Genomic DNA, 22,908 nt, shown 5'->3' with positions numbered 1-22,908 from the left:
CTGGAAAATTTGCTGGTAAATACTTCTATTTTTGTTATGTCTCTTATATTTATGGAATCTAACTTATAATTCCAAACTGTCATATAGACATATGGTTAAACAAAGGTTAATTTTTATCTTGTGCAAAGCATATGCTGCAAGTATGTAAGCTCCAATTTGTTAAGTAGCTTGTGAAACTCATCTCAGATGAATTTTACATGGTACACAAAGTCATTTTACTGTAATCAATTATTAATGTTATTCAATTGACAATGGTATTATACTCTATTATGAATTATATAACCTTTAACTAAAAGCGATTTTGGGGTGGGGGGCCACATGAAGGTTGAAAGAGAGGTCTGGACCTGTGATGTCATAAATATAAAGAACTTCTGTGTGGAAACTCTCTCCACAATGCAATGAGAAGCTCTTCTGCAGTTTACAATCCTGGAGAGCTGTTCCATAAACATGGATAATATGTATCAGAGACAAGACTTAAACTTAGGTCTTCCTGATGCTAAGGCCAGCCCTTTATCTTTTATAACATGATGTGTAAACATCCATAGGGGCAACAAAGAAAAACAAAATGCTATATACAAATTGCATTATAAATGGAAGGCAGGCTATTCAACTATTGAAAAACTAAACATACCTGGTGGCACTGGTTAAGACTGGTTCTGCTTTTCCTTCTGGAGCCATTGTTATGATTACTGTGCCACACTCATGAGTGATGTCCACATACACACAGCCAAAACCAGTTAAGAACAAAACCTAAAAAGGAATATTCATATTTTGATGTAAAAAGTAGGAAATGCTACTGAAATGGATAATTTTCAACATCTCACATTATGATTTTATACCATGGGTACTTCCTGCTTATAATTCCTTATATCCATGTGGACATGCTATTCAGTTGACTTGCAAATGAAAAAAATATCAAATCCAGATTTTTATTATCCAGCTGTAAGGTTCTTGGTGGAAAATGATGGATGAGGGGGCATGAGCTTCTTTATCCCTTGCTTCTCTGGGGCTGGCAAATACATTTTGATTGGGGTGGAGCTTGGCCCTACTTTCTGTGAGCATATGAATCTTCCTGGAAGAAAAACAAATTTAGTGCTTGAAACTTAACTACATGATATTTCAGGGTTCTTTGAGTGCTGACAAACCAGCCTGGGGCCGCCCTTCTATTCTGAGAGGTGCCAAAAACTGAAACGAAAACCTACCAGCAAGACTTTATTAGCCTCTCCAACGACAATGACATAGTATAGGAAAGTCAGATGAGTGCTAAGCTTTATTTGCCTTGAGTCAAAAATTTAGCATTTTTTTTAGCCAGAGTCAATGAGAGAGAGGACAAATGCTTTAAAAAACCCCCAAAAAACCAAACAGTTGTAGGAAGTCAGATTCCAGCAGAACATATGTCCTTTCAACATTAAATACTAATGCTATAAAATGGATGTTTAAAAATAGCACTGGATAATCTGAAAAATAACCCTAGGGACACTACATTCCCAATCAGGTTACCTGGGACTTGGGATTTGCCTGGGACCAAGACAAAGGACTGATGTATGTAGGGTTTGAAGAATTATCTCTGAAAATTTGCAGTATGACTTCTGCTCTTATTTGGCTCCTTTCTCATAGACAGGCTAACAGAATCAAGCTGAATTAATGTCCAGAAATCAAATAAAGGAAGAAGTACAGGGATCACACCAGGGAAGTCAAAGAACCAAGAAATAATGCCACTACTAGACAATTAGATGACATAGGCTAAACATGGTTTTGAAGTACAGTCTCTGTCTCAACTGGCCACTTACTATTTTGTAGTTGCTATTTTATGTCACAGCACTCTTAAAAGTTGACTGATTTTATAGAATTTTGGTACTAAAAGGCAAACATGTGTCCAGTTAAATTTCTACCTTCAAACAAAACGACAAAAACAATGAAGGCATCTAGTATGTTGGCTGGACTCACACAGTGAATTTATGAGAAGACATGAACAACAGTCCCACAGGATGGACAGGCTTTTTTGTATAGGTTGCAATCTACATCTTTGACAGGTGTGTTCAATTGTTTCAATAATGTCTAACTTTTCATGACCTCATTTGGTGTTTTCTTAGCAAAGATACTGGAGTGGTTTGCTATTTCCTACTTCAGCTCATTTTACAGATGAGGAACCAGAGCAAACAGGGTTAAGTGACTTGCCCAGGGTCACACAGCTAGGAAGTGTCTGAGGCTGGATTTAAACTCAGGTCTTTCTGATTTCAGGCCTGGCTCTTTCCACTGTGTCACCTCGCTGCCCACTTCTTTGGTGGCAATAATCAAACTAATTGGAACACATCTGTCTGAATAGTTCAGTATTTTACTGCATACTGTCACAAAACTGCCACTGATGTTTCTCTCATTTCAAGCAAAAGTGATAAAGGTAGGAAGACCTTACATAATACTCCATAGCCTCATGTGTCCCCAAATCGATCTATACTCCCAGGAGAATACAATGGATTTTGGAGTTAAAGAAGTCTCCATAGAATACTCTGAGTATAAAAGTAGGGAGCTAGTTAAATTTTAGGCTTGGGGCTTCAGAGTAGGAGGAAAACTCTGAATCCTGATCTAAATGCTAAAATTTAATTTTCAAGGGAAGCCCTCAATTGAAAAAAAATAATTTTTGTATCAAATATCTCTGATAAGGGCATGTTATCCAGGCTATAAAGGGAATAAACACAAATATACAGGACCCAGAGTCATTCCCCAATGGTAAGTGGTCAAAGAATATAAACAAATATTTCTCAAAGGAAATACTGCAAAATATTTAGAAACATATAAAAGATAGCTCCAAATTACTAATGAGAAAAATACAAATCAACACAACTTGGAGGTTTTACCAGACACCTAGCAAATTGGCAATGATAAGAAAAGATGAGAGTAATCCATATTGGAAGGACTTTATGAAGATAGCATTGTAATGCACTACTGGTGAAGTTGGGAAATCATTCTGGCAATATGAAATAAGGCTAAGAAGGTGACTAAAATCCAGACTACCCACTGTAAGATATACAGCCCAAGGAGGTCAAAGAGAAACAAAGGCCTTCTATATACCAAAATATTTATAGTGGAACTTTTATAGTATGCAAGAACTGGACACAAAGTAGATGCCACTGATTGAGGAAAGGCGAAGCAAACTGTAGTACATGAATGTAATGGAATATTACCGTGTGGCAGGAAATGATTAACATAAAGAACACAGAGAAGCACAGAAAGACATGAATTGCTACAATGCGAAGTAAGGAAAACCAGGAAAACAATATACACAATGACTATAACAAACAAAAAGAGAAAGGAAAAATACCCCTTCCCTTCCTTGAAAAAGCTAGGGAACTTGGGTATGGTACTAGTTTATACTTCCAGATTTTGTTGATGTGTTCATTAGTTTTGCTGAACTGTTATTTTTTCTTCTTTTTAAAAAAATTCTTTATTACAGGAGATCATTGTGTAGAAGGAGGAAGAATCTGTTTAGAAATGAAGGCAATGTGAAAACAAAAGATATTTAAAAGTTTTTTTTTAAAAGAAACTTGACCTTCAGATCTTATGGAATAAGCAATATTAATGTGTCAAAAAACAAAGATAAGGTCAGTGTTTTTTTTTTCTTGTTGGCCCATTCTTTCCCTAAAATTGGCATGGGTGCAACAGAAAACTTGATTCTCCTTTTCAGTAGCTGTAAGCAATTCAATTCCAGGTGGTTTTTTTTTGTTTGTTTTTTTGCAAAATACTAGTGGGGTTCCATTTGATTCAGATAACAAATGAAGGAAAAAAAAACAAGGTGACATGATTCAGGATCGTCTGGCTTGTGAAAATCCCAAGTGTCATACAGAGTATCTCTTCCTTTCATTCCTTTATTGTCCTAACTCCAAATGAAAGGTCTTCCCTATCACATCCTTTTCCCTGCCACATTCTTAAGTCCTACATTTCTTATAAAGCTGGTATAAATACTGCTGTAAATACTAAAGTTCTTTGTCTCTGTTTTGTTGCCCTGCATGGAAGTATAAACAAGCATGTTTTCAACCACTGTGAATGTCTGATTCTTGTCCAAATGTTAGCTCTGACTCTGATGAGTGACTCAATGCCAGCTGGCTGTTTGGAAGGCTAAGCCCAAATGGTACACAGTTTCCCAACACATTACTTTCCCTTGTTCTGTGGGGCAAAGAGTACATAGGTTGGGCATTGTAGCCCTACTTCTGGGCTCCCTCATGGCTGCTGGGGGAGGAGGACGAGGTACATGGTGCAGTTTGCAGAGCTGCTCTTTTGTGACACTTATATGCCTTTAGACGTAGAGCCAGATCTTTTCAATTTCTTTGCCCAGTAGAATTGGGCTTAATCATGGTAATGTTTCCAATGGCATGGAACCTCCCATTTCATTAACATTTATTACCATCTCTACTTGATGGACAAAACAATCAGGAACAGAAGTTAAGTACCTATAGCCAGGTCCCCCAGAAGGATTTTGGTAGCCTGAGATAGAACCTGACTCCTATGTCTTAGCTGTCTAATCAACACACTCACCTACCATGACGGAAGCCAGATACAGCCACCTTTCTAAACTGTAATTGCTGGCACCAGATGGTGAGAGCAATGTTTCCCATAAAGAGCCTATCAACCAAGTAGAAAAGCAAAAGAGACACTCTCTATGAAAAACCCCACTTTTTTTAGATAGACACAAGGTCCACTAGACAGTTTTTAGTCAGACAAAACAGAAACACTTAATGCTGACGGCCTGAATGGTCACAAACTAAATTTGGCTATTTGTGCCTTGTTCATTTGGAAGTGTCTTATTCACTTACCAACTGGTGGTACTATCATGTACACTTACTGGAAACTAACATAGCCTCCCTAAAGTGTAGGCAAGGAGCTTTTGGCAAACATCCATTTTTTTTTTGGCCTTTTACATCAATAAAAGCTTTTTTAGACCACAATCAGATCAGGCAGGAACTCCACCCTATTCTGTGTGGCAAAATGGCCAACAGTCCACTCAAGTCCTCTGCTGTGGTGTGGAGAGGGTCACAAGTCCTCAAAGACTATGCTGGCAGACTGTAAGGTCTTGAAGGTCCTATGCCTATAAGAGGAAGGCGCCAATTCCAGGGCAACAACAGATTCTATTTGTGCAGTCTAAGGATTATACAGGTGATGGTAGACAAATTCATCATCATTGCCAGGTCACCACATGCTGAGTTCTTTTGGTCATGCAAGCTCATAAAATTTCTTTCCAAGGCATGGAGGGGTTGTGATATATGTCAGAGAAGGGAGTATACTGATTAAATCAAGGATCTTTTGAAGTTTGGAGCAACTGTCTCATAAATTATAGATTTAGAGCTAGAAAGAGACCTTGGAGATCAACTACAAGGGATGGAGAACCTGCTGCCTCAAGGGCGATTTGTTCTGTGAAGTCTGGATTTAGTCAAAGGGCTGCACTTGAGGACCTAGAGGGCCACATGTGGCCTCGAGGTCACAGGTTCCCCACCCTGAACTAGACTAACTTCATTTTAGAGATGGGGAAATCAAATCCTAGAGAGATTCAGTTCCCTACTCAAGATCACAACAGTTGTAAGTGGCCAAGCTTAGATTTGAACCCAGATTGTTTGACTCCAGTGCTTACCATATCCTAGCACACTGCAGGTGCTTAATAAATACTTGCTGACTTGACTTGATTCCAAATCTGGTACTCTTTCCACTGTCATTCTGCTTTGTCAATAGATGCTATTAGTTTTAGTAACTTCTTTAACAGGTTATGGAACTACATGCATACAATTATATTTATAATAAGCTTATACCTGACAGTTTTTAAAAAACATGAATTCCACATCTTGGTACAAATTGAAGACAACTTAAATAATGATACACAATCCTTTTCAAATGTCCTATTTAGCACCAAGTGTCACAGACTCTTTCTGAAGGCCCAAGCTTAGAATGTACCGCTTTCTAGACATGAAAGCTCTTCTTAGAGCTTCTAAAATTTCTAAAAGAATGTACTGAAGGAAAAGCATTGGATGAGCACTTCTAGACTTCTCAAGCAGTTATCCTAGAGAGGAAAAAGATTCCAGGGAATTCTAAGTGACAAAGGCTAACTTCTAAATCAAAAAGGTATTCACCTTTGAGGTGTTCAGGCTTTGAGAGGCTTGGGCAAATCCCCCTGCTCAGTTCACTCCTGTGTGAGCCTAGGTTCGCTTAGTTGAGATCCTTCTATTTCAAAGAGCCCTGAACTATACCTCTTCACTTTTTGAAACTGTTACATAAATGGCTCCCAGACTTCTAGAGCCTGCCCAGTGTGATACAGATCTTACAAGGACCTAGTAAAGTGCTTATATGAAGGCACTCAATATTTGTTGAATTAAAAAAAGTTAACGGGGCTAGAATTCTCCATGGTAACCTCTGATCAGACATAAGTTGAGGATTTCTAAGGTGAGGTACAATCAGAAGTGAACTTGTATTTTGCTGGTGCCATATCAGAAGGATCTGAGTATGAATTTTTCCTCAGATACTACTTGTGTGACCCTGGGCAAGTCACTTAACATCTGCTTGCCTCATTTTCCTCATCTGTAAATCTGGGATAACCATACCACCTGCTTCACAGGTTTGCTGTGAGAATCACATGAGATAACACATGTAAAATGCTTTGCAAACTTTAAAGCACTCTTCAAATATTAGCTATTGCATTATTGCACAGTTTACTGTCTGAGATGTGCGGTACTCTCTCACAGGAATGTGCAGTTAAATGCCGCCTCTTTCTGGCTCCCTGTGAGATATATGACGTCCCTTCTCTAAACCACTATCTTATTTAAAAGTTATCTTTGTGCATGCCTTATCTCAACTACAAAATTATAAGCTCCCTGAAGGCAGTGGCTGTGACAAGATGACATCTGAGTTTCCCTAAATTCTTAATTGATAATCCCATGGTCTTATTCAAGTCTCTATCATCCAAGGGCCCTGTTTTAGTTCCATGGAGACCATATAGCCCAGTGGAAAGAGTACTAGACCTGAAGTCAAGAAGACCTGGGTTCAAGTCTCAAACATTTCCTACCTATGTGGTTCTGGGCAGGTCTTATGACCTCTTAGAGCCTGTTTCTCCATCTGGAAAATGGGAATAATAATAGTACTTACCTTGTAAGGTTGTTGTAGGGTTCAAGAGAAATAATGTATGTATTTTACAACCTTTAAAGACTACATAAATGAAAGGTCTTTTTTAATCACTACCTTGCATAAAACAGGTGATCAATAATAATAATAATTACCATTATAATAAACTTTCTAAAGTGCATTGTTGAACCTTAACAGTTCCTCTTCCATTGCTGGAAGTTCTTGGTCCTCTGCAGTGGCTGGACTTCTGGATATGTAACCGTACTCAGGTCTATTGGGATTCTTGCCCCAGGAACAACAAATTACTACTTTTAGGCCTCCCTCCCAACTCTACTTCTACCTGGCATGTACAGATGGGGTCATATTCACACTGGAATGGGAGCTGAACCTCTTCTACACAAAGGGAACAGTTGAGAATTGGGAAGCCCACAAAGTATAACAGGTGTAAAGTAGAAATTCAGTTGACAAGAAATGAATCCTTGGAACAACTAACACAGATGCAGATGATAAGAAGAAAGGTTTCTTAAACAATGCCAAAGACAGGAAGGTAGAAAATTGACAGGATGACTTGATGAATTATAGAATCGGAGAGTTAGAAGGGACTTCAAAGGTAACCTAGGCCAACAATCTAAAATTGGTGTCACTTTCTCTGTGATGCTTTCATTCCCTGATCCCCAAAACTAAAGGCGTTGTCTACCTCCTCACATTCTCCTACAGTACCATGTCAGGATCTCACCTGTACTTCTATAATGTACCAGCTTGTGGACACGTCACATTCTCCCAGTAGAACAACAGCTCCTTGAATTGTTGTTCAAGATATTTTCATTTCTCAGTTTTGCATTCCCAGTACCTAGCACAGTGCCTTAAAACATATTGGGCACTTGATACATGTTTGTTGAATTTAACAAAATTCAAAGTACAATTAATACCCACCCCCCACCTCCCACACCAGGATGAGTAGAAGATGGCAGATAGATAGTTATTTTTTCTCCCTCTGCTATTTACTGACAAATCTTTTTAGGATCATAATCTTGGAACAGGAAAAGACTTTAGGGTTCATTTGGTTTAACTATATTAAGTAAGAATCCCCTCTAAATAAGTGGTATAGACAATCCTCCCCTCCTCTGACACATGGTCTTCTAGCTCCTATTTGCATACTTCCACTGACAGGAAAATCATTACTTAACAAGCGAGTTCATTTCATTTTTATAAATTTTGCTTGTTGGATAGTGCTTCCTTATATTGGGCCAGAGATGAATGTAGTCCTGCTTTTAGGTTTAAAAAAAAAATAAATAAACTGAAATAAATACAGGGTGGAGAAGATTTGGCTTGAATACTATTTATGTGGAAAAGACCTCAAAATTTCAGTTGATCACAAGCTTACCATAAGCCAATGGTCTGATGAAACTGCTAACTACCTGACGTAGTCTTGGACAACATTAATAGAAGTATGGTGCTCACAGAGAAAGGTAATCATCTGAGTCAGACAACACTTGGAGTCCTATGTTCAGTTCCGGCCACTGACTTTTAAAAGGACATTATCAAACTGGATAACAGAGTTGAGTGAGCAACGTGGTCAGGGTCTGGGAACAATATCAAGTGAACAATGGTTGAAGGATGGGTGACATTTAGCCTGGAAAAGAGAAGAGGTGATAGCAGTCTTTCACTATACGAAGGGCTTTCCTTTGGAAAAGAGATTAAATTTATTCCAACTAGCCTCAGATGGAAGAATGAGGACCAATAGTTGGAAGTAACAGGGAGACAGATTTTGGCTCACTCTAAAGATGGTTCTAATCATGAGAACTGCTTGACAGTTCACGAGGTGGCAAGTTGCTAGTTATTGTAATTGTTCAAAGAATCAACCAGTCAACCAACAAGCATTTTTAAATCATCTATTGTGTGTCAGGTATGTTGCTAGGTGCTGGTGATACAAATGTAAAAATGAAAAAAAAATCCCTGCCTGTCAGGTACTGTCCAACTCATCCTATAGTGAATATAATTCAACGGAACATGATTCAAATTTGAGCTAGGTAATGGAAGCAGGAGATGGAATGTTGTAGGAGGGGAACAGCAAAGAAGCCTGCTTGGCTGGGATGTAGAGGGCGTGAGTGGGAGTGATATGAAATAAGCCTGGAAAGTTGGGCTACATGCAGACTGTAGAGAGCTTTAAAAACTAAGCAGAAGTCTGTATTTTATCTTAAAGACAGAAAGAAGTCATTAGAGATGCGGGTGATGTGATCAGCTGTATGCTCAAGGAATATCACTTTGGCAGCAGTGTAAAGGACGAATTGGAAAGGAAAGAGACTAGAGGTAGGAAGACTAATTAGGAGGCTACTACAACAAACAGTCCAGGCATGAGCTGATGAGGAAATGGACAATAGGAGTTGGAGCCAATGGTAATGGAAAGGAGGGGATGGACTCAAGAAGAGATCTTGCAGAAGTAGAATCAACAGTATTTGGCCCTTGCTTGGATAAGAAGAGTGAAGGACAAGGAGCTCCTTTAGGGTTGCAATTCTTTCATGGCATGGTGATGTCCTTAGATCAGTTAGGCCTGCTTGTCAAATATCTCTGGAAAAAGGGTTAGATGTAGTCTGTATGCCAAGTGATCAATCAAAAAGTATATATACGTATGTGTGTGTGTGTGTATATATACATACCTATATATGTATCGGTGTATGTATATACCTCTGTGTGTGTGTGTGTGTGTGTGTGTGTGTGTGTATATACATACCTATATATGTATCGGTGTATGTATATACCTCTGTGTGTGTGTGTGTGTGTGTGTGTGTATATATATACATACCTATATATGTATCGGTGTATGTATATACCTCTGTGTGTGTGTGTGTGTGTGTGTGTGTGTATATACATACCTATATATGTATCGGTGTATGTATATACCTATGTGTGTGTGTGTGTGTGTGTGTGTGTGTGTGTGTGTGTATACATACCTATATATGTATCGGTATATGTATATACCTCTGTGTATGTGTGTGTGTGTGTGTGTATATATATATATATGTGTGTGTGTGTGTGTGTGTGTTTGTGTGTATATATATACATACCTATATATGTATCGGTGTATGTATATACCTCTGTGTGTGTGTGTGTGTGTGTGTGTGTATACATACCTATATATGTATCGGTGTATGTATATACCTCTGTGTGTGTGTGTGTGTGTGTGTGTGTGTATATATATACATACCTATATATGTATCGGTGTATGTATATACCTCTGTGTGTGTGTGTGTGTGTGTGTATATATATACATACCTATATATGTATTGGTGTATGTATATACCTCTGTGTGTGTGTGTGTGTGTGTATATATATACATACCTATATATGTATCGGTGTATGTATATACCTCTCTGTGTGTGTGTGTGTGTGTGTGTGTATACATACCTATATATGTATCGGTGTATGTATATACCTCTCTGTGTGTGTGTGTGTGTGTGTATGCCCACAAATATATTTAATCTTGTGACAGGCGTGGTGTTAGTATTATATGGACAAAGAATGAAACAATTTCTCTTTGAAACGAACTCACATTCTAATGGGGGAGATAAGTACATATAAAAATACATGTAGCACAAATATAGGTATTTATGTACATTAGGAGTTAAACAGGCTTTTGTGGGATGGCCTGGGTCATCAACTAGCACATGTAACATGTTTCGGTGGAAAAAATATAATCTTGCATTCCAAACAACCAACTTACAAATAAACTTTTGGGATAAAACCCATTTATAAGTTTGGGACTACAAGTATATCCTTTTTCTGAATCATTCTTGTCCAGAATGACTTCACAGCTATTTAAATTTGGCCATTTAAAAATCACTATCATTTCAGATAATAATAGACACACACATATGTAATATATACCAGCACACATGTATGTGTATATGTTGATAGAATGTAAGCTCTTTAATTTTTGTCTTTGAGTTCCCAGAGGCTACCACAGTATCTGTCACATAGGAAGTGATTAATAAATATTTGTAGACTGACTGGGCATACCACCATGGCAAACAGAGATGCAGGGAGCTGTGCCCAAATGAATCAATGCCGCTATATGTACTGTATATCCTTTCCATGCAATCGTTAAATAGACTTTTTGTTTTGGTTAAAATGTTATATATTCTATAGAGGGTCTAATTTCATTCTAATTCTGATGTAGAATCACTGAATCAGCAGCAATCAGGCCTGGCCCAGAAGAGGAAGAGGTCATGCGAGTTAAGATTAATGAACTGGGAGGCCAGGGTGCTTGAGACAATACCACAGTGTAAACTAAGTCCCCTTGTATAAAAGCAGGAGTTTGGATATAGAGGAAGACTCTTAAATGTTTGAGATAAAAGGAAGAATGACATGAGAAGGTAGAAGATAAATGCAACAAATACCTTGCTATATCTGGACAGAACGAACTTTAAATTTTAAATGAACTTCAAAGAAGAAAATGTTGCTTAGTGAAGACAACAGAGAGAGGGTCTGGAAGTGTACTTGGGGAATAAGAAGTATGCTAGACAAGAGCGTAAGGGGGCATGGAAGAAGGAATGTCCAGGACTAGAAAGAATGGTCATTGATGGAGTATCAGCCAAGTCTCCATGACTACAAGAAGACTGAAAGAACAAGAAAAGAAGACAATAAAAGCTTGTTGGACTCTGCCTTGACCATGATTTTACAACATAAACATTTCAAATTTGGTCACAGCACCTAAGAGTTGGAAGGTATCTCAGAGCTCTAAACCAGCTCCCCATCCCCACCCCCAATTTTACATATAAGGAAACCGAGTCAAAGAAAGCTGAAGTATGTGGCAGAGCCAGGATGGTAAGAGAACTACAGACAATGACATAGCAGGACCAGCTGAGATACTCGGGGAGGTTTCTTCTAGAAATGTTTAGTCTTAGGGGGACATGAAGTTTATCTATAAGTAATTGAAAGGCTGTCATACAGAAGAGAAATTAGACCCCAGAGGGTGAACTAGGTGCAATAGGTAGAAGTTAGCAGCAATGGAGGAGGGAAGAAAGTGCTGTCTTAATGTAAGAGGGAAAACTTTCCAACAACTAGAACTATCCCGCAGTGGAATGGGTTGCCGTGGGAGCTGGTAGGCTCTCTATCACGGAGGTCTTCAGAGGGAGACTGGATGGCCACTTGTGGAACACACTGCAGAGCAAACTCTTGCTCAAGTAAGAGCTGGCTTCAGAGATACCTCTCAATCTTGAGATTCTATGACTAGAACCCAGGACTCCTGATTCCACGCCAGTGTATTATCCATAACACTCTATTTTCTTCTTCAAGTGTGCATTCCTGAAAGATGGCAGTGCTCAAATTGTTGTCATGTCATTAACACTGATGAGGTCTTAAGATATCCACAACACAGCCTTTCAAAGCTAAAGCACAACCGAGAAGTAATACAACTGGGGTAGCAGTAACATCTGTTCCACAGAGCCTAAGAAAAAGATCTTTTCCTTAAAAAGACAAATGAAGAAACCATTCTCAAGTTAATTGGTCTAGAGGACTAAGGCTCTAACTGCTGATGTGGCTTCCTGGTTGCCAAAGGCATAAAAGCTCTAATCAGTTTCCCACAGTGTGCGTCCACATCTCCTGACTGGGCACAACAAATGAAGAGATGTGGGTGACTATGTTCAGCTGAATCAATGCTACATCTTTGCTGAATATTCTTTGCAGGCAATTGATTCGCAAACTTTTTTTGTTAAGTGTTCTATGATTGACAAGTGTTGAACCACAGTACTCTGGAACAGAAGAATAATAATCCATTTAAAGGAAACTTTAAGATTCTAATGGTCTTCATCACTGTTAGAAACTTCATTGCCAGAGGTAGAAAGAATTGAAGATGCAAATGGATGGATTCCAAGATGTACATTTCGTTCTTTCTCCTGTACCAAGAGAATCTTCCCTATCTCCCCTCCAGAGAAGGACCAAAATACTCAAAGGTCCTTAAAAGTCAGTGATACGGTTTGTGAGATTCTTTGAAATGTTCTTTCTAAATGCCTAGGGAATTCTTTTACAATCAGGATCAGGTCTGTCAAGCCCTATTTTGGGGATTTCTTTTTCCTCTGGATTTCCTCAAGCCTTTGTAGTCAGGGATGCTTTAAAGCTGAGAGAAGGTACTCATTCCTGCACCCTAACTGACAGTGGTCTTTGGACCCCAACAAAGTCTCATGTTGCCATTAATCTTTTAGGAGCTGTGTGCCATATGCCCAGCAGATCATTGTTTCCTTCATATTCTGAAAGAAGAATCGTTTCAGATTCTCCCAGACAACCCTTCTGTGATACACGAGGGCATATAAATCACTGGAGAGAGAAGGGAGCTGTTCCTCTGATGAAAGGAAGCAGCCCTTGTGTAGAAGGGAGTCTGTCTTCGAGGGGCTTTCCCTTGGCCCTTGATCTAGAAAGACATGTGAAATCCGAAGCCAGCCTAGACAAAGCAAATCAAAATGCCATAAAATCTCAGGCAGTACAATGATAAAGACCATGTCTTCCACTTTTGTCCCTCAAAGCAATGGTGTTAGTTCTGAAGACAGAATGGGGGAATATCATCTTCATTGAATTTGTATATAAGAAGTAGAAATTGGAGCACATGCCACTCCAACAATCCCATCAAATTTTCCATTGAATTTAATTAAATAAGATTCATAAGGAATATAAAGTCTTACAACTTCACAAAATGGGTATCTCTAGACAGTACTTTTCCTGAAAAAGCTATAGGTATTTTCATATGAAATTTCACATGAGTCCATTGTGTGATATGACAGCCAGAAAAGCAAATGCAATCTAGGTTGTCTTAACAGAAGTGCAGTGCCCAGGCTGCACTCTGTCCTGGCCTGGCCACACTTGGAATGCTGGGTTTGGTTCTGGCTGCCACATTTTAGGAATGGCTCTAGAATAAAAGACTTTCAGGGGGATATGATGGCTGTCTTTAAGTATCTGAAGGGCTCTCATGTGGAAGAGGGCTCAGGATAGCTCTTTTTGGAGAAGCATAAAATAATGGCATGAAAGCTGGAGACGGAGCCAGAGCGCTTTGGTTTGAACCATGCCTCTGCTGCCTGTTACCTGTGTGACCTTGGGCAAGTCATTTATCTTCTCGGTTCCTCATCTATATAATGGAGGACTAGGACTAGATGCTCTAACTTCACGGGTCCCTTCTAGCTCTAACCCAAGGATTCTATTTACTGGGAGCAACAGGTAAAAACAGCAGAGAGGCCAATTTGAGTCAGATGCCAGGAAAAGCTTCCTAATGATGTTGGTGGAAAGGTGGAAGGGGCTGCCCCGAGAGGTTAGTGGCTCTTCTTTACTAGAAATCTTCAAGCGATGACTGGAGGCACTCTTACTGGGGACGATGTAGAGAGGATTCTTCTAAGTGTGGGTTGGATAAGCTCAGTGGTAGCTAATGTGGGGCATGGGAAGAAAATACCGGGACTTCTATTTCTATTTAATTTTATCTAAAGAATGAAAGAAATGAGGCTCTTGCATGAAACAGTCTGTCTCTAATGGATATGTCTTCCAATGGAAATTTTGGGACTCTGGTTCTGGCCCTAATATTCTATGACTCTAGAACACACAGGCATCTCCACATAACTTTTATCTTTGAGGCCCCTGCCATTATGGAACGTTCTATGTGCAAGTACTTTGTAATGTGATCCCTTCAGTATGTCTTGCAATGAACTTCCATAGATGGGGCCCACAAAGGACTTGCCTTTACCAGATTCCTATCTCTAGGCAATAGTACAGCAAAGTTTAAAAGCACATTTTTTTTGATGTGGATTACAGTCTCATGAATTACAGACAGATACACACATACAATTCTCATATAAGGACGAGGAGATTCCCATCAGACAAACATATTGAAGAACATATAAATGAAGACAATTACAGGCAATCCTTTGATGCACTAACCTGTGTTCCCTGGTTGTTAATGTCAATGAAATCACTCCATTCAGTTGTCATGTCATCCAATGGCACAACTTTCAGCAGAAGGCTAGGAAGTAACTCTCTGGTCCTACAGTCAGGGTAGCTAGAGATTTGGTGGTATAGCTCATGATGAACTGAACATTCAGCTGGAATTTTTCTACAATAGACTGGAAACTTGGGAGTATCTGAAATGTTCAAAAACATTTCCATTATATTTTTTAAACTGATTGCGTGAGTAGCCCACGTTAGACTTCAAGTATCACATAGCCTGGGACCCTTCTGATAACCCTTCACAGAACCCCCTGATAACTGTTTATCGACTGGGTCAAAAGATGCAGTTGCCATGTAACTTAATGTCTATGGTAAATACAAAGAAATACCTTTTATATTTTCCCTCATAAGCATTGTGACTGGACATTTGTTGTGGAGAATGATTCGAGGACTAGGATCTTCTGTGAGGGTTAAGTAAGTGACTCCTAGATACTGCTGATGAGTCAATGTTATAGCCCTGAAAGAAAAAAGAATAACCAATTTTGAATATATGGGGTTTTTGGTATTATGCCAAGGTATGGTATAATAAGTAGTAAACCAGAGTGAGGTATACCTGGATTCAAGCTCAGCCTCAGATACGTGCTGGCTTATCGGCATATCATCTAAGCTCTCAGCAGCCCAGACATCTCTCTACAAGACCGTTAAGTAGAAGGAGGAAGTTTGATCCTGCACATGTGGAGGTACTTTTCTCCAGGATCGTTCCTTACCTTATAGATATTGATACCCCATCCTACCATACACCCCACCACCACCACCAAAAGAAAAAAAAGTGCATCTACAGATTCATTTATTTATTTGACAGTCATTTTTCTGGAAAGTAAGAGTAATAGTATTGAGAGATGATTTTTTTTTCATCCCAGAAAAGGGAGAAGCACTATATTTTTTTCTTGTATCTTCTTTATACCTCCCCATTGGTTGTGACCAGACATCACACAGCACTACATTTTGTGACCCGAATGCATTTGTAATGAAACACTGTATATTAGAGCTGTTGGTATCTTATTTCCCCACCACGCCGTGGTTTCTATGAAGGCAGGAACTATGTCTTACCAAAACCTGCACAGTTTAGGTGCAGAATGAATACCTATTGTTGTTGTGGTATAGTAATCATGGGATTTTAGGATCAGGACTTTTCTTCAGAGAACAACACACTGGCTATGACATAATAATAATGATGACAAGGATGAAAAAAGATGCCTCATATTTAATTTAACTTCAATAAACTTCTATCAGTTTCTACTACGGGCCACTACGTGTTGAGGCAATGAAGACAAAAATGAAGCAGACTCAGCACTCTAGGAGCTCCCAGTGGTGGGGAGCAACATGAATGCAGATACAAATAATGCAGGTTGGGAGCCAAGGAAAGATCAGAGAAGGCACTTGAGGAGTGTCTGAGCAGTGACCAGGGAACCAGGAACCCTTACCTGGGCCTGGAAGGAAAAGAAAGATCTAGAAAGAGACAGTATGGAGAAAGTACATTCCAGGCATGATGGAAGCTCACACACATTCATACAATCAGGCATGGCCTGTTCAGGTCTGGGCTTGAGAAAGCAAATAGATGATGCTGGCTGTAAAATCCTACCTTCTGCAAGAGGTTTTTCCAGGTTCCTCCTGGGGCTAGAGTCTTCTCTCTGAGACTACCTTCCATTTACAATGTATATATCTTATGTGGACATGGGTTTGCACATTAATCTCCCCCATTAGAATGGGAGCTCTCAGAGGGCAGGGTCTGTTTTTACTTTTCTTTGCACAGTACCTGGCACAGAGCAAGAGCTTGGGAATGAAGAGGGCTTACATCAATTTACAAAGTACTTATCACCTCTCAGTTATGTGTGTAGTTTGGGGAAAGAATCCTGAATTTGAAGTCAGAAGATCTAGGTTCAGATTCTGGCTCTATTACTTACGTGACCTGTGGATTGGGCAAATTATCTCACCTCTGTAGGTCTCATCTATAAAATGAGGGGTTTGGACTTGCTGATTTGAAAGATTTCTTCTTTTTCTAAATCTTAAGATCTCCATATATGATTTTGTGATTTCCACATTAATCCTTTTGACAACATGCCCATCTTACATGTGAAGAAACAAGCTCACTGATGTTAAGAGACTTGTCTAAAATTATAGTTAGTCAATGGCAGATCTGATACTAATATCTAGGGCTTCTTACTCCAGTACTTTTTCCATTATTGCAAGTTGCCCTTCTTAGAGCTTATTTACATCTTTTTTGGACTGGCAATGCTTCCAACCAAAAAGGTGCATCTACAGATTCATTTATTTATTTGATAATCCAACTGGGAGAAAGTCCTGATGTTTTCTCTCAGCCTTACTCTGAAACACTCTAATTGGTCATTTCCTCTTAGCATTTCCATTTTAGGGAAGGGCCCCAGGGCCAGCCATTCATACTCTTTAATTCCTTTCCAACTCCTTTCATAATTCTCCAGATTGCTTTCTCCACTACCTTCCTTTTGTTTTCCCCCACTGTGGTTCAATCCTTTCAGTAGTATCCAGTTCTCAGGGGTTTTCTTTTTTTTATGACAGTGTATTGAGCCCCAAGTTTATTTTATTTTTATTTTTTTTTCCATATGCTTTTGAGTTGAAAATTTTTTCTCCCCTTTTCTCCCCCCCCCTCCCCAAGACGGCGCACAATCTGACATAGGCTTTACATTTACATACCCATTAAATATATTTTCACATTAGTGAAGTTGTAAGTAAAAAGTAAAACCAATAGGAGGAACCATCAGAAAGATGAAACAAAATTCAACTTAAGGTAAAAATAAGTGATAGCGATTCGACTTCCATAGTTCTTTCTTTGGATGTGGACAGCATTTTCCATCCTGAGGCCTCTGGAGATGTCTTAGATCCTTGTAATGCTGAGAAGGGTTCAGTTTAACATTTTTAGTCATTGCATAACTTGGCTGCTATTGTATACAAAGTCCTCTGGGTTCTGCTCACTTCACTCAGCATCAGATCATATAAGTCTTCCCAGGTTTTTCTGAAGTCAGCCTGTTCATCATTTCTTATAGAACAATAGTATTCCATTACATTCATATACCACAACTTGCTCAGCCGTTCCCCAATTGATGGGCATCCTCTCAATTTCCAATTCTTTGCCACCACAAAAAGAGCTGCTATGAATATTTTTGTACATGTGGGTCCTTTTCCCATCTGTTTGATCTCTTTGGGATATAGCCTCTCAGGGGTTTTCTTGATAAAGATACTGGAGTGGTTTGCCATTTCCTTCTCCAGCTCATCTGACAGATGAGGTAAACAGGGTTAAGTGATTTGCCCAGGGTCACACAGCTAGCACTCTAGCCACTGTACCACCCAGCAGCATTAGAATATCAATTCCTTGAAGGGAAATGACTACCTTTTTGCTGCTATTTGTATCCCCAGCACTTAGCACAGTGTCTGGAACTTAGTATGTGCTTAATAAATGCTTATTCTGCTCCACTCCATCTTCCTCCACAGCAATTTTCCCATCAATCAACAAGAATAAAGTTACTTTTGCTATCTGTAGTTAAATAACTGCTGAGTGATTAGGCCACCCACTAATGTATAGGGAAAAGTTAACAAATTCATATTTATAAATTCTCAAAGTGAGTATTTTAAGTGTCTCCTAATGCCAGCCCCACTCCCCCATTAAAAAACAAACACACATGATCTGAATTACTTGAATTGGATGTTTACAATTATCAAACAAACCAGAAAATTGCAAAATCTTCACTTTAATCTACACTGTGTAAATTAAGTTGAAAGTTCACTAGAAAATCCTTATCTCTTTGGTCCAAGGGAGTTAATGAAAAAATGTAAACCCTTTATATTCTTCCTAAAGATTGTATTTGATCTGGATGGTGAAGGGCCTTAAAATCTTGTTGAGGATTGGCTGAAGGAACTGGGGATGTTCAGCCTGGATGAGAGCAGACTCAGGTTGGCCACGATGGTTACTTTCAAGTATTTGAAGGGCTTAACATAGAAGGGCTATGTTTAGTCTCCCTTGCCCCAGAGGGTGGAAACAGAAGTAATGAATGGAAATTATCAAAATATTGAGGTTGAGGGGTACTGGGACCCCAAAACAGCAATTCCCAGTCCTGCCTGCATGAATTTGACCCACGCCTTCTTTCAGCCAAACACAAGGTTTATTCGCTTATTATTATTCGCTACATTGGCCAGACTCTTAAGGATCTGAAAATTTGTGATGTTCCTATTGACAATCAGGCTAGAGTGAATTTCAACCATTGGCCAGACTTTATGAATCTGAGCACCTTAATGGAGACAAGATATGAAATTTATACACAGAAAGACTGTGGGAGGGATCTAAGAGTGGACAAGTAGTGTGGGGTGACTGGAGGAGGGGTCTAAGGAGGATCTTGGCAGGAGTGACTAGGAGGTAGAATGGGGTCTAGATAGGAACAAGGGTGGGAAATGGCAGGAGGTGATAGGGAAGTAACAAACAACGAAGGTTAGACTGGTCATTGGTAAGAGAATTGGGAGATTGGGTTTAGCCACCACCAGAGGCCAGTTGAGAGGATTACTGGGATGATGCCTCAGGCAAATGTCAAAGACTTTGACCATGTGGGAGAAAACTCAAGGAGAACTGGGGGGGAGGAAGTTTCTCAGGCTCCGTACCCCATCAAAGAGGTAGTCTGATTTAAGAATTAATTTAGGCTTGATCCCTAAGAGTTAGTGCTAACCAAAAGGGGGATGGTATGCTTCAGAATGAAATGGCCCAAATGAAAGCTTGATGCCCACTTGGTAGGAACATTTTATAGGGATTCTTGCTCAGGTGTTACTTGGGCTGAATATTCTCTGAGGTCTCTTCCAACTTTGTGATTCTGTGATAGAATGCCAAAGTAAACTGCCAATTTAGCATTTGGGGAAAACACATTACTGATACCACCAAATGGTGTTGAATCAATCTGCATTGTAGTAGGAGGGCTAATTCACTTTCAGAGTACAGTGTTTGGATCAACCCCAATGTTATTTCTCTGGCTTAATTTCAAATGGGCTGGAAAAGCCAAGTTCAGAGAATTCCCCCTCCTTTGGCCAAGGAAGCTGGGGCTGGGACCAGGATACAGCTCTTACAATCCAAGAAAAAGCTCACTATGCATCTTACTTGGGAAGTTGCATTGTGGGACCGTACTGACAGGTTGTAAACCCTATTGTAATTTTAAAATCATATTTTGTTTCAAATTATTTGATCATTTTTAATATGTTTTAGAATGTTCAAGTCCACATCATTTTCAAAGATGCTTCACCAAAGAATCCATTAGTATCTCTAACGTGAGTTGGGGAGTGACCACTTCTCCACAATGCTGAAGATTAGAAATGCTTGTGAGAGGGTGAAGAGGAAGGCAGGATGTGAACAATTTCACTGAATCTGGCAGGAGGGGGAATAAGGAGCTGGGGAACATGATTTTGGCTAACATGGGTAAAACAGTCTGGACTATTGTCTTTTTAAAAAACTACCACAGAACATCTGTATACATCAAAAAGTTGAGAAGGCTAAAATCCCAAATAAAGTCAAGCCTATAAATTCAGAATTATAAGAATAAGGTGCTTCTCTCATAAGGTCACAATATGCTTTCTTTTGTAGTTGTTACATATACCGTACATAAGTTATTCCTGACAGCTGCAGAAGGGATTCAGTGCATTTAAAAACAACCACAAAATAGAAAAGTCCAGTAAGAACCAACCACCCCATGTCCTCGGTTTGATCCTATGGCTATTTACATAAATGGTCATCAGTAATTACAGGAACTTGCATGCAGTGAAAACCACAGAGTAGTATTTTCTGCACATGGTAGTTAGCATGTTATTGTGTCTCTTGTAATGGCTTCTGAAGAAAATCTTCAGTTTGAAGAAAAATGTGAATTCAAGGAAATGTTTCCCAATTGTCCTTTCTTATCATTATGACCCAAGTGCTCGGTGTCTTGTCTAAGCAGCTCTACTTCTTTGTGTGCTGACATTAAATGGCAGGAGGACTAGAATTGTTGCTATAGCCAGCTCAGCCCGACAATAACAAACTTGCTCAATTTGTATGTGATCATAACATTTGACCAGTTACAAAAGTGTCTAAGACTTCAAACAATAGTCACACACACCCACACCCACCCACCCACACACCCACACCACTAAAAAAAAAACCCCAACACCCTAAATTGAAATTTAACACATGGTGAGCACGTGTAACTCTTAGCTTCTCTATTTTTTCTGGCTTCTATCTTGATGAACTGCTACACTGACAAGCAAAGAAAAGAACGAGGTCATTCACAGTGATTTAAAATACCTGGTAGAGAATCCACTTTCACTGCAGTTCCCAATGGGTACTGCCACACTCTGTCTGGGGAACTCTGGTCTAACCACAGCTGGCAGGCTCCAGTACTGCGCACCATCAGCACCCACAGCAGGACGAAAACTCAGCAAAATCTGTTTCTGCAGAAGGGGCATTTCCAATGTTGATGGACCAATGTCAGGCATCAAGTCCCAGCAAGGAAGGGAACTGGATTCCATAGCAGGCTGATGTTTCCCTGGGCTAATGCTAAAAATTGCACTGTCTGGAACATGCGAACACTGCAATGAGAAAAATGGTGCAAAGGAGGATTACTCAGAAACCAAAGGTTCCCAAACTTATTTGGCTTACTGCCTCCTTGAAAAAAATTACTCAGGGTCCCCTTGGAAATCGACTTTCTTTAACCCTTTAACTTTTTATTTTTTAAATTTGCATCGTTTCAAAAAAATACTGCCCCCCTGGATCATGCCAGCACCCCCCAGGGTTCCCACTTTGGCAATCCATGCTAGAGGAGCGCGGTTTTGTTCAAAAAAAAATTTTTTTTTTAAACTATAACTACTTAGGAGAGCCTGGAAAGAGCACTAGACTTGAAGTCAGACAGATCTGGATTTGGGTTCAGGTTCTGCCCTTTGCTAGGTTTTTTTTTAACTTCTCAGTTTTCTGATTTGTAAAATGGAAATAAAAGTATTTGTACTACCAACCTCAGGATTATGGTGAAAAAAGTACTTTGTACATAAAGCTTGGTGTGTCTGAAAAAGGTATGGACTTAGAGCCAAGCCAGGAAGGGCTAGATCCAAATCACACCTTGGGTGCTTACTAGCAATGTGACCATGAATGAACAACTTAATTTCTCAAAGTTTCAGTTTCCTCATTTGTAAAATCTTAAATATTAAAGTCCTATGTTAATAATGGTTCATATCATCATTATCCATTTTAGCTATACTGACGATGATGTTAAAATATGGTGGATATATGTCAGCAAAGCCTTACAGAGTAGACAGTAGGATCCCTGTGCCCTCTTCTGGTGGAGGGCAATAGGTATGTCAACATGATCTGTACTGAGTAGGGGAGGGGATGTAAGGCGCACACAAAAGATGAAGTCAGTCATCCTCATGTGCAAGGTCTACATGGTCTCACACCCAGTTTCCTTTTGTTTAAGAATTGTAAAGGACCTCAATGGCCTTATTGTCCAACCCAGTTGTGAATGGAATCCTTAGTGAAACCTACTGGACAAGCGATCGGCTGACTCCTGCCTGAAGTTCAAAGAGGGGGAACTCATGACCTCTCACAGTGGCTCATTCCGCTCTGGGACAGGTCTGATTGGAAGGGATTTTTTTCTGCCACATATGAAGGGCCACGGGGGTTCCTTGCCTAGAATCATTGCCCCTATCCAGGCACTCCAATGACTGACATTCCACCCTCATACAATCATTCTTGAAGTTAATACAGGTGAGAGGCTGGGATGTCCTCTTCCAAAGGACAAGCATATGTCAATTATGGCCTTGTATGAATACATTTAGTAGGTTACTTGGGGACATCTATAC

General features: G+C 39.5%; 1 protein-coding gene across 1 annotated transcript in view; it reads right to left on the bottom strand.

Annotated features, from left to right (window-relative positions):
* Window positions 1–22,908, bottom strand: part of VPS13B (vacuolar protein sorting 13 homolog B) — a 1,028,583-nt gene that overhangs the window by 35,601 nt on the left and 970,074 nt on the right. The window contains exons 53-56 of the mRNA XM_020969189.2: window positions 21,362–21,645; window positions 15,408–15,535; window positions 15,013–15,212; window positions 632–750 (exon numbers count right to left, since the gene is read on the bottom strand). Coding sequence (XP_020824848.1) covers window positions 632–750; window positions 15,013–15,212; window positions 15,408–15,535; window positions 21,362–21,645 — 731 coding nt within the window. The remainder of the gene's footprint in view (window positions 1–631; window positions 751–15,012; window positions 15,213–15,407; window positions 15,536–21,361; window positions 21,646–22,908) is intronic.

The sequence above is a fragment of the Phascolarctos cinereus genome, unplaced genomic scaffold (genome assembly GCF_003287225.1).
Source record: "Phascolarctos cinereus isolate Bilbo 61053 unplaced genomic scaffold, phaCin_HiC Scaffold_4;HRSCAF=312, whole genome shotgun sequence".
In the NCBI taxonomy this organism is placed as follows: Eukaryota; Metazoa; Chordata; class Mammalia; order Diprotodontia; family Phascolarctidae; genus Phascolarctos; species Phascolarctos cinereus.
This window is presented reverse-complemented; position numbering and strand designations above follow the sequence as displayed.